Below are 16,103 nucleotides of genomic sequence, written 5' to 3'. Positions count from 1 at the left end.
ACGAAAGCTCTCTGCCCAGGCATCTCGCAGAACACAGAGATTCGCCTGACAGACTCGGGGCTAGTAACGTGAGCGAACACCGATTCAGGCCGCCACTGCACTCGCTAACACCACGCCCGGCCGCCTTTGTCTCTCCCCACGTGCTGATTTGTACACACTTCAAAGGGGTGATCAGTTAAGGCTGGGGCGAAATAGAGGTTGAAGACAAATGATGTTATCCGTGGGCGAAAATCGAACTGTGCTTTGATTTTTTTTTCACTGAGTTGACCTAGGAGTGGGCCCAGCCCATGTTTAGAAGCCACCCACTAGACCAGTGGTTCTTAACTTTTGCTGCAGCCTTGAACCCCTTTTGGTTCTAAATCGTTACACCAATGTACAATGTAAGTAAATGTGCAGGTTTGATGAAACAAAGTTGTTGTAATCTTTGGTTTTCTCGGTAAAGTCACGTAGGTAAAAAATTTAATAAAATAAATGAAAACAACTAAATTAAATCACGACGTTTTGGGCGCAACACAAGCGCCCTTCTTCTTGTGCCCGAAACGTCGTGATTTAATTTAGTTGTTTTCATTTATTTTATTTTATGTTTTACCTACGTGACTTTACCGAAAAAAACAAAGAGTATGAATCCTTGCAGTCACGAAAGCTTCATATCTAGAATTAAAGTTGTAACTTAATTTGCGTTTCGATTATTCACCCTCTCAACACATCTGGCCACGTCTCGCACCCCCACAAAGGGCATCTCGTACCCCGAGGGAGTGCAGCGTGCACCCCAGACGTTTGGATGGCTGCGTGGTTGTGGCTTGTGACACTTGCGCCCCAGCAGGCACTGGAGGGATCTTTCCACACGCGCAAAACGAACATTTTAGTCATTCCAATGCGTGGCTGGTTGTAATATTGGTATGCGTTTGTGTTTTATTTCCGAGTAAAATGAGGCTTTAAATTCCTCGCGTTTACGTGGGGCAGGTGTGTACACAGTCCTGACTAGTCTACTCTCACAGGTGGGGGTTTATTCAGGAACCCTGCTTTCATTTAGCAAAGAGAAAGCAAGAGATTGTTGGTCAAATGGTCCAAGCAGGGCCCTCTTGAAAAACAGCGCTACGACTCAGTAAGGACGCATTTTTGTTGCACAACGCGATCCCTTTGAGTATATCCCTTAAACGTATGTACGTTGAAGTTCTTTCGCACCGCACGTAGCCAACCGTGCAGCAATTCTAGGTGCAGTGGGTTTGGGGTTGATACAACTTCAACGTACAGACGACATGCCAAAACGCCATAATAACGTGGAATTTCCAGCACGGAACAAACGGGGATGGGCGTCACCCGATGGCTGGTTTGGGCCGATAGACAGCTTCGATTTGTTTGATTAAAATGCGTGACAAATTGGGACATAATAATTAAAAAAGAGCTTGACAACTCATCGGATTCCTCCAGTTTCAATAATAATTCGCATTCTGAAAATAACACCCCCTCAATTTCCTTGCTGGATTGCGTTCAAGTGCCCCCCACTACCACCCCCCCCCCGAGGGAGATGAGTCAGTCTGAACGAGTAAGATAGAGGGGGAAGGTGCAGACCGATGCGTAATGCACTCAGCCCCCCCCCCCCAGACAATAATCCAGCTACGTATTACGCAAAACATTGCCCGTACACGCCCCATCATCATCACCACCACCCCCACCTCCCCTAACCATCGCTGCCTCCCCTTCCCCCCATCCTCCACACCCCTACCCCCCACACACGTACACCACTCGTCCCCTCTACGAACAATATATATTCGAGCCGGCCCCCAGCGAGACCTCAGATACAGCGGGCGTCTCGACTCAACTCACAGTTGGACTTTGTTTTTTGTCGAAGTCCTTTGGCTGCGCGAACTTTAAGACAAAGTCGTTGCCACACGCCTGCAGCACATCAGCGAGTGGCTAGAAGACTTTGTGTTGTGTGTATTCGCGTGGAGCAGCAGCAGCAGCAGCCTATCGCATCAATTTTGGTCAAGATCAAGACCCTCTTAGCGTATCTCGTGAAAATCCACAAGCCCACCGCACACTTCGCAGACACACACACGCAGCAGCACTTGGATTTCTTTTTGTCTACGGTGAAAACATAATTAAGTTATTTTTATAATCACAGGGGCAGATTTTTTTGAGGGCATATTAATTTATTCGTAGCGGAGTGGGTTGCTGCCCAAAAGTGATCGGTAAACCCTGCAGCCGTAGCCGCTGCCGTTGTCAGTGGCGTAGCAGTCAGCTGTGGTCGGCACGGTTAGCGGATCAGCTGCTGTTATTTTTTGTGTAGCATTTCTTCGGAAGCCGAGAGCGAAGAAGGGAGTAAGGGGAGGGGGAGAGGAGAGAGATGTGTTTGTTCAAAGGGTGGCCGGCGGTGGTGGCTCTTGTGTTACTCAACATATTCGGACTTCACGGCTTTGGTGAGTTGACGTCTTTTATTGCATTCCACATTCTTTGATGAAAGTACAGAAAAACCCAATAATCGTAGTGTTACGGGGCGGCGGCTATGTTCGTCATCCCGTTCTCGGGGTCGGTTGTTCTCGTGTCGTTGTGCCGGCTCCGTGCCGGTTAGTGAATTATCAATTGATGAATTACTTCATGAAAAAAATAATGATCTTCGTAAGCACTGTGTTGAGATTTTTTGTTGTTTGTTATTTTTGTTTTGCTCGTGTACCACTGCCAACGCAGCAGCAGCAGCATCACCACCGAATAATTCATTCCGGAATAGATCCCTTAAGCCAGTCCGATTAGCACGGTTGGCTAGGTGCGGTGCGAAATAAGTTAATCATACATACATACATGTATTTTCATCATCATCAGCATCATCATCGTAACGTCGTAACAGTGCAAGTCAGGTTGATCCACTGCTGGATGATGGGGGGAAGCGCGTGATTTGCGACGAGTGAAAAGCGAGGAAGAAACCGCTTCAGAAACCGCTCATTCACTGATGTTCGCCGCGGTCAGGAGTTGGAACGCACGCATCTGGCAGGGTTTAGAGCGCTCTGCGCTAACCACTGGCCCCCAAGAGATATTATTATTATACTTTTCACGGGTTCCTTTCTTTTTTGAGTCAGGGTGGAGCGGTGGCGCGGTTGTTAGCGCGCTGCGCTGGATGAGAAACGCGGCCAACTGCGTTCGATTCCTCGTCCCGGCGAACATCGCTGGCGAGTGATTTACGTGAACCGGTGGGGTCTGCAGGCGTTACATTTTGGCCGGCGTCAATTTGGTTGAGCGTTATCTTTCTTCGTTACCATCAAGAGCCAGTGGCGTATTTACAACATCCTCAGCTCGGGGGGGGGGGGAGTTACGGCAGATCGGTCAGGTGGGGCCTCAATACTGCTCTGATAACATTTAAAGAAAACAAGACTTGGAACGACGCAAAAAATGTAAATATTTTCATTTAAAAATTTAAATGTAAGCCGTGTTTAAAATATGTTGCTCTTCTTTTTACACTTGTTGAAACATACATCTCATGGTGACTTAGAGCTTTCGTGACTGCAGGAATTCATATTCTTATAGATCTACGTGGCTTAACCGAAAAAAACTAAGAATATGAATCCTTGCAGTCACGAAAGCTTCAAATCTAGAATTTACCGAAAGACCCAAAGAATATAAATCTCACGGTGGTTGTCAAGGTGGGCCCCAAACTCGTAGCTTTGGCCACCAGGGGGGGCGGGGGGCAAGGCACCCCCTGCCTGCCCCCCACATTCGCTACGCTACTGATCATAACACAAAAACGATCACGTTGTAGGCGTATTGTTGTTATTATTACGACTACGCTTGTTTACCCAGGGAAGCCTCACCCAGGTCTCATGGCTCCTTTTCAGCAGGGTCCTGCCAAGTTTTCGCAATGGGGGGGGGGCATGACTGCTATGTGTATATTCCAAACGAGTAATTTGCGGGTTATTTTTCACACCACGGGGGCCGAACTCTTGCGAATGACATCACCGGATCTTTCACGTTCACTATGAAGCAGACCGGGCTCGTATTTGCAGGGCGCCTCGGTGGCCAGATGCAAATAGAGAAGGTCGTGGGTTCGATCCCGACGCCTGCTGTATATTTGGAGTTTGCATTCTCTCACTCTCTCTTTCTCTCTCTCCCCATGGTCGCGTGGATTTTTCTCCGGGTCCTCCGGGGTTTCCCTCCTTCACATTTAGAAACTGTCGTTTGGAGTATTTGGCTCCTATAAATGTCCACGCGAAAGTTCAGTTCGTTGAGCTATCATTTGTGGCCAGGTCGCTTCTGAAAAAGAGCCGTACAGCCCAGTTGGGCCTTGCCTGGTAAAACAAAATTAGATGTATTTTGTAATACACAACCCTCGGTAATAACCAGGGCGGCCGCTAGATTTAGAAGCGTGAAATCTCGCCGTTTGATTTGGTGAGCTTATTCCCGAAATAAATAAGAGGTCACAATACGAATTAATCTCGGAGGCCAGAGCTCTTGAGCCGGTAACCCTGAGAACCTAAGTTCGAATCTGGAATTTCAGCCGTCAGTGATTAAACCGTGCTGTCGAGCGTAGTGAGCCGATGGTTGTCAGCCCCGTCACCAATGATTGGGGAACAACAACAGCAACATTAACAAAAGTATGACGTTACAAATTTGTTAAGCATTTAATTTTGCAACATTGCAGCTAGGATAACAATACAAAAATATTATTGGTTCTTTCGGTAAAGTCACGTAGAAGGGAAATAATAAAAATATAAAACAATACAATTCTCACGACGTTTCGACTGCAACACAAACAATCATCATCAGGTGTGGATTTCACATCTGATGATAATTATTTCCCTTCTACGTGACTTTACCGAAAGAACCAAGAATATGAATCCCTGTAGTCACGAAAGCTTTAAAAGCAAAATACAAAAATATTCACATTGGTCTGACGAACATCTCGCTGTGTACCTGGGCGAGTGAGAAAGTGCTTCTCCCCCCCCACCCCCGCCGTCACTCCGAGTGTGAATAAGCCGTCACTTGAAGGTTTATTTCAGAAGCATTTCTTGAAAGCTTCTTCGGCGGATCGTTTTCACAGATGTGGCGATGCAATAGCCCTGGGAGAGTTCCAAGCGGATGTGTTTTCGTCTCGTGACACCACATGCTGATAGCACAATCGGGATACGATTGCGGGAACAAAAAAAAATAGACGTAATAATACAAACATAGCTACAGTTTTGTGTCCAGTCCCAGAGTGAAAAGGGGGTAGCTAGATACTTTCGCAGACTGACCTTCACGACCGGATCCACTGCTGGATGAAGGTCTCGTGGTGGATATTTGACCATGTTTCACCATGCCGGTCAGTGCGAGTTGGCGAAGGCGGGGTGCACAAACGCTGGAGTGGAGTACAGTACAACAATAGATTTTGTTGCACTGCCCTCTGCTGGCCAAAACGCAGTCCCTCAGGAGTCTTCAAGAGCTGTTTTATGCAGGGCAGTTGCCGAAGCACTTTCCTGGCTCAGCTTGCTTAACTTCCGAAATCTGACAAGATCTGCGCATAGTCTATGTCTCTCGTTCGGTTATATTATTAGCTCAGAATTCTACATTTGAAACACTTCCAAGACATCTGGCCAGCGTGGACGTGTATGCCAAGTACCCTCTAGGCCAGGGTTCTTAAGCCTTTACTGCTGCCTTGCACCTCTTTGAGTCTCAATCGTATATTTTTTATAATGATAATAAATACATAGGGGTTTGATGAAACAAATTAGTTGTACTTACGTGCCCGTACTTAATTTGCGTTTCGATTATTTGCCTTCTAAAAAAAATCTGGCATGTTTCACACCCCCACAAAGGGCATCTCGTGCCCCCAGATTCTTAACCCTGCACCCCATGATTAAGAACCACTGATATAGACTCTAGCGGGTCTCTATGGAGCTCTCTCTCTTTAGTGGAAGCCCTTCTGCCAGCAGTGGGATGAGAAAGTTATTGGCTATTGTAAACACGTACCTGTTACACTGCTAAGAATGGGCTAATTATGGATGAAAGTGCCCTGCCCAGAACCATTGACGTCTGTTTTCAAGCGTTGGGGTGCAAACTACACAGCGTCAAAAAGTGCAGCGTGGTGCATACCTCTGCTCCCTGATTTAATAAAGAGCTTTGTGACATCACAGCGGAGAGCAACATCAGATCAAAAAGCCAGAGGCACGCATAACTGCTAGGCATGGTTTTATTGAAGTGCTAAAGAAAACCAGACTCACACACCCACATGCTGGCCATACAATGTAAGAAGACATACGCGAAGAATAGTGCAATGGATATTGAGTCATTATGACAAGATGCTGCAACCACTATTTTTGTTCTAATTGTGTATCATTTGGAGGAGGCATGGTGGCACATTGGCTATGAACCTGGCCAATTGAGTTTGTTCACTGGCCACGGCTAAAATGAGTTGCGTGTGAATTTAGATTTAGTTTTTCAACATACACAGAGAGATTGATGTCTCCTCTGTGCTATAAAATGGTCAATTAAAACATTTACTCAGCATAATCTTTTATTTTACCAAGTAAGGCCCACTGAGCTGTATAGCTCATTTTCAGAAGCGACCTGGCCACCAATGACAGCTCAACGAAGTGGCTTATCATCACGTGGGAATTTGTAGCAGCCAAACACTCGAAACGCGTGATGTTGATTCTAAACGTGGAGGGAAAAACCGGAGGACCCGGAGAAAAAATCCGCGTGACTACGGGGAGAGAGACACGCAAACTCCAAATATATAGCCGTCAGTAGTCGGGATTGGACCAACGACATCCTGTATACCAGCCGAGGTAGTTAACATTTCCCCACCGTGGCACCCCGGTATCTCGAGCTAGTTTAGCCCGTGGCCCCAACCGTGATTGGCCAGTGGCTGCCACTCTGCCTCCAGCCGGCCGTGCTGTCGAATCCCTGCACCACTCCTCGTCCTTGTTTAACTCCGGGCTTAACGTTAGTTTCCCCTCTGCCCATGAAAGCATCTTGAGATGCAATCGGAGTTGTTACACCATAAAAAAAAAACAGCCATACCAATGTGCAATGCTGCTGTGATGTCATGGTTAGGCACGCTGGTCTAGCAATCAAGAGGTCGCCGGTTCAATCCCAAACTTCTGGCACGGCAATTGAAAAACATCAGTGCGAATTTCGCAATTTTCCCCCAGCCCTCTATCCACCCCAGCTTTACGAATGGGTTCGCCTGAGGTCAGTTGATCAGCAGGCTGCTCGCAGCGCGGGTAAACTATGGTTACTCCCATTTCTTTTCAAGACGCCTGGTCAATGTGAAAGAGTAGACAAAATACCCTCTGGGGTTCCCTCTAGCGAACGCCCTTCTACAAGCAAGTGGTGTGACCACTGCTGGCCACCTCTACCTTTGGGCGCTATGGTGGCCAGATGTTAACTACGTCGCCTGGTATACAGGTGGTCGTGGGTTCGACCCTGACCCTGACGCCTGCTGTATATTTGGAGTTTGCGTGGTGGTGAGATGTTAACTACGTCGCCTGGTATACAGATGGGCGTGGGTTCGACCCTGACCCTGATGCCTGCTGTATATTTGGAGTTTGCGTGGTGGTGAGATGTTAACTACGTCGCCTGGTATACAGATGGGCGTGGGTTCGACCCTGACCCTGATGCCTGCTGTATATTTGGAGTTTGCGTGGTGGTGAGATGTTAACTACGTCGCCTGGTATACAGATGGGCGTGGGTTCGACCCTGACCCTGATGCCTGCTGTATATTTGGAGTTTGCGTGGTGGCGAGATGTTAACTACGTCGCCTGGTATACAGGTGGTCGTGGGTTCGACCCTCACCCTGACGCCCGCTCTATATTTTGAGTTTGCACGTTTTTCCCGTGGTCGCGTGTATTTTTTTTCTGGGTCCTGCGCGTTTCTCCCCCCACATTTCGAATCAACATCCACGCGTTCAGAGTATTTCGCTGCCGCGTGACATTTCCACGCGACGACGACAAGCCACTTCGTTGAGTTATCATTTGCGATGGCCAGGGTCGCTTCTGAAAAAGTAAATAAATAAAGAGATAGAGAGCCATACAGCTCAGTGGGGCCTCACCTGGTTTAAAAAAAAAATTGAAATAGTTTGTTTAATAAATCCACGCTGTGCCGTGCCCACTAACACGACGCGGTCTCTCTCCACCCCCCCCCCGCAGAGTACAACGGCGGCGGCGGAGGCGGCGGGATGAAAGCGTTCGACCTCTTCGAGCTCACCAAGCTGAGCCGCAGCAACGCCGGCGTGAAGCCCGTCAAGGGTCCCGAGCGGGGCCCCGCCTTCAAGATCGTCAAGGCGGCCAAGATCCCGGCGGTGACGGGCCAGCCCCTCGAGGAGCTCGTGGAGGCGCTGCGCCGCGACGAGGGCTTCACCTTCCAGGCGACGCTGCGGCAGGAGAAGCGCAGCGCCGGCACGCTCGTGTCCGTCGGGCCCCTGGCGAAGACGTCGCCGCGCCTCTTCGAGATCATCTCGAACGGGCGCGCCGACACGCTCGACCTGGCGTACGCGGTGAACGGCGAGCAGAGCGTCTTCTCCTTCGAGGAGGTGGAGCTGGCGACGCCGCAGTGGAAGAACGTGACGCTGCACGTGTCGGGCGAGGACGCCGAGCTGTACGTGGGCTGCGAGCGAGTGGACACGCTCACCCTGGAGGGCCTCAACTTCGAGCAGCTCGCGGCCGAGGGCAACGCGCTGCGGCTGGGCAAGGGCGCCCTCAAGGACGCCGACGACTTCAAGGTGATCCGCGGGGTCGGAGGGGCACGGTCTTCGGAGGGTTTTTTTTTGTTACACGCGCGAGCGAATGTCGAGGCGGCGGGTGCTCGGCCACCCCCTCCCCCTCCCGGTGTAAAGAGCTCGCTCCGATGACGCGGGGGGGGGGGGCGAGTCTATCCGTAAGACAACCGCTGGTGGCTTCCCCAGAAAAGCTGAACTCATTTTATCGACCCCATCCCACCCCCCCCCCCCCCCCCCGAGTCAACCGGCAAATAGGAATTGAATTTGCAACATTCCGATGGCGAGTCACCCGCTTGGCCGCTGAGGCTACCCGGCTGGTATCGGCTGTCACAATAGTGACGGTGGTGGTGATGATAGCCCCGGGTTTTGGCCTGGGGCTATGATCACTGTCACGATGATCGCACCAGGCCAACCGCCGGGGGATCGGGGGGGGGGCGTGTTGATGATAACTTCCAAGCCAACCTGGGAGCCATCATCACCACCGCTGTCATCATAGCGACGGCGGTGGTGATGATAGCCCCAGGGTGGTCTGGATGCTCGTGGAGGAGAAACTGTGAGCCGGCACCGCTGAGATGCCGGTATCAGCTGCCCGTGGTTAAAGTGACTCAACAGTTGTCCCAGTCCAGCCGGCAGTGACAACAATAACACTCACCTCATTAAACGTGCAGGTTTTCATCGATTTGGCTTAATTCCATCCCGGAAAATTAAACGTATTGGCCTGATTGTCATCCGACGGACACTATTCTGTCTTACGAGAGTTAAACATCGTGGTTTGACTGTCAAATTTGGCCTCTCTTGGGCAGGGCGAGTGAGAAGGTGGAGCTCGTGATGCGTCGATAAAAAACAAGTCACACGAAGGGGAATGTCACAAGTAGTTCTGTGATTGCACCTTCCACGTGCCGCTGTCTAACGTGGGGTGATGATGATTATGACCTGCCCCGCAAGAGCTCAAAATAGATTCGTCGCGTGACATGAAGCCAACAGCGCAATTGTAATTATATTCGGGAAAATAAATTGGCCATGATATAGATGCCCTTTAATATTTATACGTAAACCAATGCAGGATCCTGCATTGGTAAATTTGGTCAATTCCATCAATAGAGGAGGAAACCAAAGGTTCCTGGAGAAAATCCAATCACATGTAAAGGGGGAAATCCCGAGGGCTGCACACCAGATGGATTCAAGAATCCGTTTGCTCTACTGTCGTCTCCTGGCCACCCGTCAGGTCAGCCGATTTGAAGGTTTCACAAATCTGCACGATTTACCAAACCCCGTACCTCCAGCGAATTGCAATAAGAACAACGCAAAGATGGCCTATCCAACCCGAATTGTGATGGGGACAGTTCATTGTCCGTCACGGGCGGATAAAACCATGTGTCGCTTTGTGGAAAGTTACCTGCTAGTCTTCCTAGAGCCTACGCGAATGAAATGTGAAAATTCGCCCACTTGTCATGAGACACATTGACGTTTTTACATCATCATCACCCCTGCTAAATTAAGCACGATTTTGGCACCAGTTTGATTACTTAGCCTGGTAGCGGTGGCTATGCACGTGGCCTTTAATCGAGCACTATGCAGGCATCTAGGGTTGGCGGATCACCGCATAAATGGGTTGTGCAACTCCCTTAACGTGGGTGTTGAGGTAGTGCCATACCATGTCTGAACCGAGAGAATGCAGTACAGCTAAAATGTGGACTATCCGTTTGGGATAGAGCGTTGTTCCCTCACACACGTGGATTTCCTCCAGGGTGCTGCGATTTCCTCCCACGCGTATGAACGCTAATTCATTGGCCGGTAACACCTTAATACGTCGAGGACCGCAGAACTTGGGAAATCGCTGGCGCCGGCTGACAGCCTGCCAGCCACCTCTCTCTCTCTCTCTCTCTCTTCGAGAGCGAGCGGATACTGTGCGCTTTACAAACTGACATTATTATTCATCTTCACGATCCATGGGCAGGTGGCCCCTTAGGTGTCCACTGCACATGTCGTCATTTGTTTCCACTTTACTCTCTGTCGTGTGCCAGTGTGGCTCAAGCAGTGGCAACATTTTTCTGGCACCAATCTCCTGTGATGTCCTCGTCAAGCCTTTCTCTGTGAGGTCTTCCTCTCTCTCCAGTTCCTTCCATTTTTCCGAACAACAACAACAACAACAAGAACGCACTTTGAATTGTCCAGATTTTTTGTTATATTATTGTTACGATACAATGGTTCATCCGAGATGTGCTTTTTTTTCGCAGAGTGACTGTGTGTGTGTTCATATCGGGCGATTTCGCTGCGAGTTAACGCGCGGGCCTCGTTTTGTCTCCCCTGCAACCCGTCCCTCGTGCGCTCTCAAGGGGGCCTTGCAAAACATTCGCTTCGTGTTCGGCACCACGGTGGAGGACATCCTACGAAGCAAGGGCTGTCCCGCCCCCCAGCGGACACGTAAGAAACGAGCATCCTTGATTTCTCTCGCCGGTTCCCCCCCCCCCCCCCCCCCCGTTCACTACGCCACCCTCCACCGCATCTCCGGTTCGCGTAGTCGGCTATGCACGGTGCGAAAGAAGTTCAAGATATGTACGTACTTACATACGTACTTTCAGGACAACCACCACTAACTTCCCCACAAAGTGGTAACCGTTTAACCGGCCTCGGAGGGACGATGGGCTGAGTCAAGACCCAACCAGGATTTTAACCGGCGACCATCCCAGATCAACATCCAGATGTCACCATGGCCAAAGCGCTGATGCGACCAAACCTCGCCAATGCTGCCCACCTTGCGCCAGATTCCATAGCTGCGTTGGATTTGGCGATATAGATAATTCAAAATTAATACAGGGTGGATAAAATGGGTATCACTCTGTGGACAGTCTACAACAGTGGTCATTGTCAGGGCATACTGGCCGCCGTCATGGCAATGTGGAATGTTACGCCGCTGGCGCAGGGCTGCCAATGGCAATGAGTCATGCCCCGTGCTTGTTTGGGCAGAGGTGCACGTATTTCCTTGGGCTAACATTGCGCCCGGCAATTTTTTGTTCCATCAAATAAATAAAGCACATGTGCTCGACCTATTAAAACGTTCGTTTCACGACCGCCACCTACTGAGAGAAATGCAACAGAGAGGTTTAAAAAAAAAAATTGTAACCGCCGACACGCGTAAAAAAAAAAATAACACAAAGTTAAAGGTGCAGCCCCCGCAATTTCGTGCCCGTCAAACCGCTGGCGGAAGAGCCGCCACTTGTAGAGGGAGCTCTACGGTGGGCCATCTGGAGGATACTTCTTTGGCCGACCCATTCCACGCCGGCCAGACGTCTTGAAAGAGTTGGGGCATACCCACGTTTTTACCCCACCACAACCATGCGCGCATCACCTGCCGATCGACCTGCGGTGACCCCATTTATACCGCTGGTTGGGCAGAAGCAGGGGGCGCGGGGAGGGGAGGGGGTGGCCCCGGGGGGTGGGGGGAGGGAGGGGGAATTTAAGAACCTCTCACCGTTGTTTCGACTGCCGTGCTGGGAGAATGACTTTTAGCCTCGACCTTGAAGCCCGGCGCACCATTACAACATTTTGGCAGCATCTCTTTAAAATAAAAAAATTACATGCGGAAAATTTGATGCCAGCTCATTGCTTGCCTTTGAGAATAAAAAAAAACAATTCACCTGGAAGATTGGATTCCTCGGGACAACAAATCTAAACTATTTTTATTTATTTATTTTACCTGGTAAGGACCACTGAGCTATGTAGCTATTTTTCAGAAGCGACCCGGTCACAAATGATAGCTTGACGAAGTGGCTTATCATCACGTGGAAATGTACAGCAGCCGAATACTCTAAACACGTGATGTTGATTCTAAATGTGGAGGGAAAAACCGGAGGACCCGAAGAAAAATCCAAGCGATCACCGGGAAAGATACACGCAAACTCCAAATATACAGCAGGTGTCAGGGTCGGGATCTAACTCACGACCTCCTGTATACCAGGCGAGGTAGTTAACATCTCCTAGCCACCACGTGTAGGAAGTTGTAAAGGTCGCGCTCTGAAGCTGTATTGCGCGAAAGTTAGGAAACGGTGTCCGTCGTTTCGCCCCACGTGCCCGGAGCTTCGATTGAGCTCACGAAGACAACCAAATTCAGTTCCTCAAGAAGCCTCCGTGCGCGTGGGAGCGAAACGCCGGACGTCGTGTCGGCGACCTTGACAGCGAGTCGCGGAGAGAGCTGTTGACATCTTTGCAATGCTGCGGCGACTTCTTTTTAGTACCGCACAAGTTTTTCAAATGTTGGTGATTCTATGAATCTTACTCGACGATTGTCCACCATAACAGATCTAACACAGATATCGCCTTTGCCGTGTGTCGGTTGTGGGCCCAATCACAGCTGTGCACTGCGTAGCCTTACATAGGCTTGAAGGGTTGTTTTGATTTACTTCAGCAGAAAGAGGCAACGTTTAATCTGAGAAATGGAAGAAAGTTTTTTTTTTATCGAAGGCAAGTCAATTTTTTTGGGCAGAATGTACATGGCAGATGGAGCCTTGGACTGACTCGATGGGATCGTGTCATGAACGAAGACGTTCGGAAGCGACTTGGTGTGGCCCCCATTGCGGACAAGATGCTTGAGGCAAGGCTTCGGTGGTACGGCCACGTGATGCGAAGTGAAGAGTCATCGGTGGCCAAGACTGCCGTGCGTATTGAGCCAGAGGGCCGCCGTCCACGCGGACGTCCGAAGAAGCGATGGATGATGGATCGAATAGAGGAGAAGACATGAAGACGGTCAACGCATCCCCTGAAGATGCCCTGGACCGAGCCAAATGGAGAAGACAATGCCGAAAAGCGGACCCTGCGCCACAGCGGGAACAACGCTAGGAAGAAGAAGTACATGGCGTGGAACACAAACGCTGCCGTCCGTGCCTTGAAAAGGTCGTCTTCCTTATTTGACTCATTTGGGTTTGTGTAAATGTGATTGACAACGAATTGTGGCCAATCTTCGCCCCGTGGAATAACAACAAATGGCAAATTTAAGTGGCGCACTATAATTACGCTGCCGATGATTAACTCACCGGGGGAGAGATTACGGCACCGCGGTTAGCGCACTGCGCTAAAAGCCCGACGGATGGGAGTTCGACTCCTGGCCACTGCTAACATCAGTGTCGAATGATATCTGAACCGCTCCTGAGCTCACGAACTCTCTTCAACCATCTGTGCTGATCGTCGTGGTGAAATGCGGTCGATCAGCACCAACGTTCCGTGCAATGGCTCTCCCATCGTGCTGAAGAAGGGCCGTTGCGTGAAACATTTGTTCCTCTGTAGGGCGGCGTTAATGACTAATGTGTCAAGTCTACGTTTTTTGGAGTCGCACAAGGAGCCAATGCAACTGGGCAGCCCAAGCCGCTACCTCTGTGTTTTGTGAAACCCGAGCGGGAGAGGAGCGAAGTCTGGCATTGCCGTTATTGTGTTTCCACTGTGAACAAAAAAAACACAACTTGGCTAAACGGGCAATAAGCAGGCAAGAAGGTCTACTGTATATTATTTTTGGAAATTTGTACGAAAATCAAACTGCAGACTGCGCATTCCGACCTTCCAAGACGTGACGCCAGTTCGTGCAATAAATATACACGCACGCACGCACACACACACACGGTGGTGTAAGATGTGTGGTTTTGGTGAACTTCTTTCGCACCGTACGTAGCCAACCCTGCCGATCGGAGGGGTGTGGTCAGCACCACCGGATTTTCGATTCGGAGGTCGCCGGCCCGATTCCATCTCCCGAAGCGCGGCGGTTGAAACAACGGCGCGGGTTTCTTAAATCTCCCCCATCACCCTCACCCTCACCTCCACCACCCCTGTCGACCCAGGAGCGTAATTGGGTTACACCGCGGTTAATGGATCAACAGGTACAGCGCGGTGGGGTAAAGTGTTGGTGATCCCATAGCAAAGTGCAGGGCTGTGCTTTCGCCTCTTAATTTTCCTTTCCGAATTCACACTCGGGGGGTGGAGGGGGTGGGGGCGAAAGGTTTTGGTTTGGACCTGTAACTCATCACAATGCAGTCCGACCACCTTTCCGAGCCGCGCACTTTGCTCCGAGCGACGCTGCCACATTCGTGCGGCGAGATGTTGCAAGCCAGACTCTGTCGAGCGGTCTGCGGTCTTGCGAAGGAATTCATTTTTTTGTGTGTGTTGCTGCTGTTTGTGTTTCCCTTCGGTGGTTGCTATGGAAGGGGGCGAACATCAGTTGGCCTCCACCTCGCGGTCGCGGCTGGTGTACGTTCGGGAGACCGCGGAACGCAGAGCCATCAAAGTCGAATTTTCAAAGGGCAATGGGGACGCGATTCGCGAGTAACCCTCGCCGACGTAGACGCCCCAAGCGATCTGAGCAAATCGTCGCCGATTCGCTGGTGGTGAAATTCGGTCGTGAGACGTCTTCAGCCGCTATTGAGCAGCTTTATTGGTCAGAATTTGATGGATGTATTGGCCCCGGATAAATTGTGTTTGTACATGTGATAATATCGTCGTGTGGTGGAGGGTTTGCTCACAAAAGTGTTGGCATTAAACTGCCACGTGGCCAGACACAAAAACAAACATGGATCGTTGTGTTGGCTATGGAAACCCACTTTTCAGGAGCTACGGAAATTGATTTTCTTACTCTTCGTTTCTTTCGGTAAAGTCACGTAGATAGAAAATAAATAAATAATATTTCACGACGTTTCGATCGCAACAACAAGCGATCATCCTCAGGTGCCTCTGTGACAGGGCATTATATAGAGGGGGGAGGGGAGGCCGCAAAGGGGCGAGAGGGTGGGGATATAGTTTAAAAAAAATTCCTATCTACGTGACTTTACCGAAAGAACCTAAAAGTATGAAATCCTGCGGTCACGAAAGCTTCTAATCAAGATTGATTTTCTTTTTGCTGGTGATTGATCATTTACTTATGAGTGGTAGAGATCAGGTTTTGTAATGACTGATGCTATAAAAACATAGATCACAATATAAATAATATAAATACTTGGTTGAGGTGCGTTCCTGATTTTTGGATTAGATCAAAAACATCTCAAAATCTGGCCTAAAATTTGAACTTTGATTGATTCACAACCATGTTTTGTCTAAGATTGATCCGAAAGTATAACATGACAGGAGAATACATCACATATTAACATCACTTTTGCGTCTTTCCCGGCAAAACTTGTCTCACGTGGCAATGGGCAACCTCACTTTCGTTAGCGCGTTCAATTTTCACGTCACGTTAATCATCCGCAAATTTGGAACAAGATCCCAAATTGTGCTTTAAAAAAAGCCAAAATGCAGATTTTTTTTTCAGCATTTATTTATTCCGAATTTTATCCGAGCAGGGTTTGAGCTCACAACTCCCTCCGCTGAGCCACCTGGCCAGATTGAAACACGGGGCTGTACGTGGATTAGAGAAGACACGTACATGACGTGAGCTGGGAAG

General features: G+C 49.5%; 1 protein-coding gene across 1 annotated transcript in view; it reads left to right on the top strand.

The window, feature by feature from the left end:
- The first annotated feature begins 1,790 nt into the window (after positions 1 to 1,790).
- The window catches only part of LOC144949112 (thrombospondin-1-like), a 49,176-nt gene continuing 34,863 nt past the window's right edge, over positions 1,791 to 16,103 (top strand). The window contains exons 1-3 of the mRNA XM_078878963.1: positions 1,791 to 2,420; positions 8,118 to 8,689; positions 11,023 to 11,110. Coding sequence (XP_078735089.1) covers positions 2,348 to 2,420; positions 8,118 to 8,689; positions 11,023 to 11,110 — 733 coding nt within the window. The 5' untranslated portion in view covers positions 1,791 to 2,347. The remainder of the gene's footprint in view (positions 2,421 to 8,117; positions 8,690 to 11,022; positions 11,111 to 16,103) is intronic.

This window comes from Lampetra fluviatilis, chromosome 52 (assembly GCF_964198595.1).
Source record: "Lampetra fluviatilis chromosome 52, kcLamFluv1.1, whole genome shotgun sequence".
Classification (NCBI taxonomy): Eukaryota; Metazoa; Chordata; class Hyperoartia; order Petromyzontiformes; family Petromyzontidae; genus Lampetra; species Lampetra fluviatilis.
Note: the sequence above shows the minus strand (reverse complement) of the source record. Positions and strands in the feature narration are given on the sequence as shown.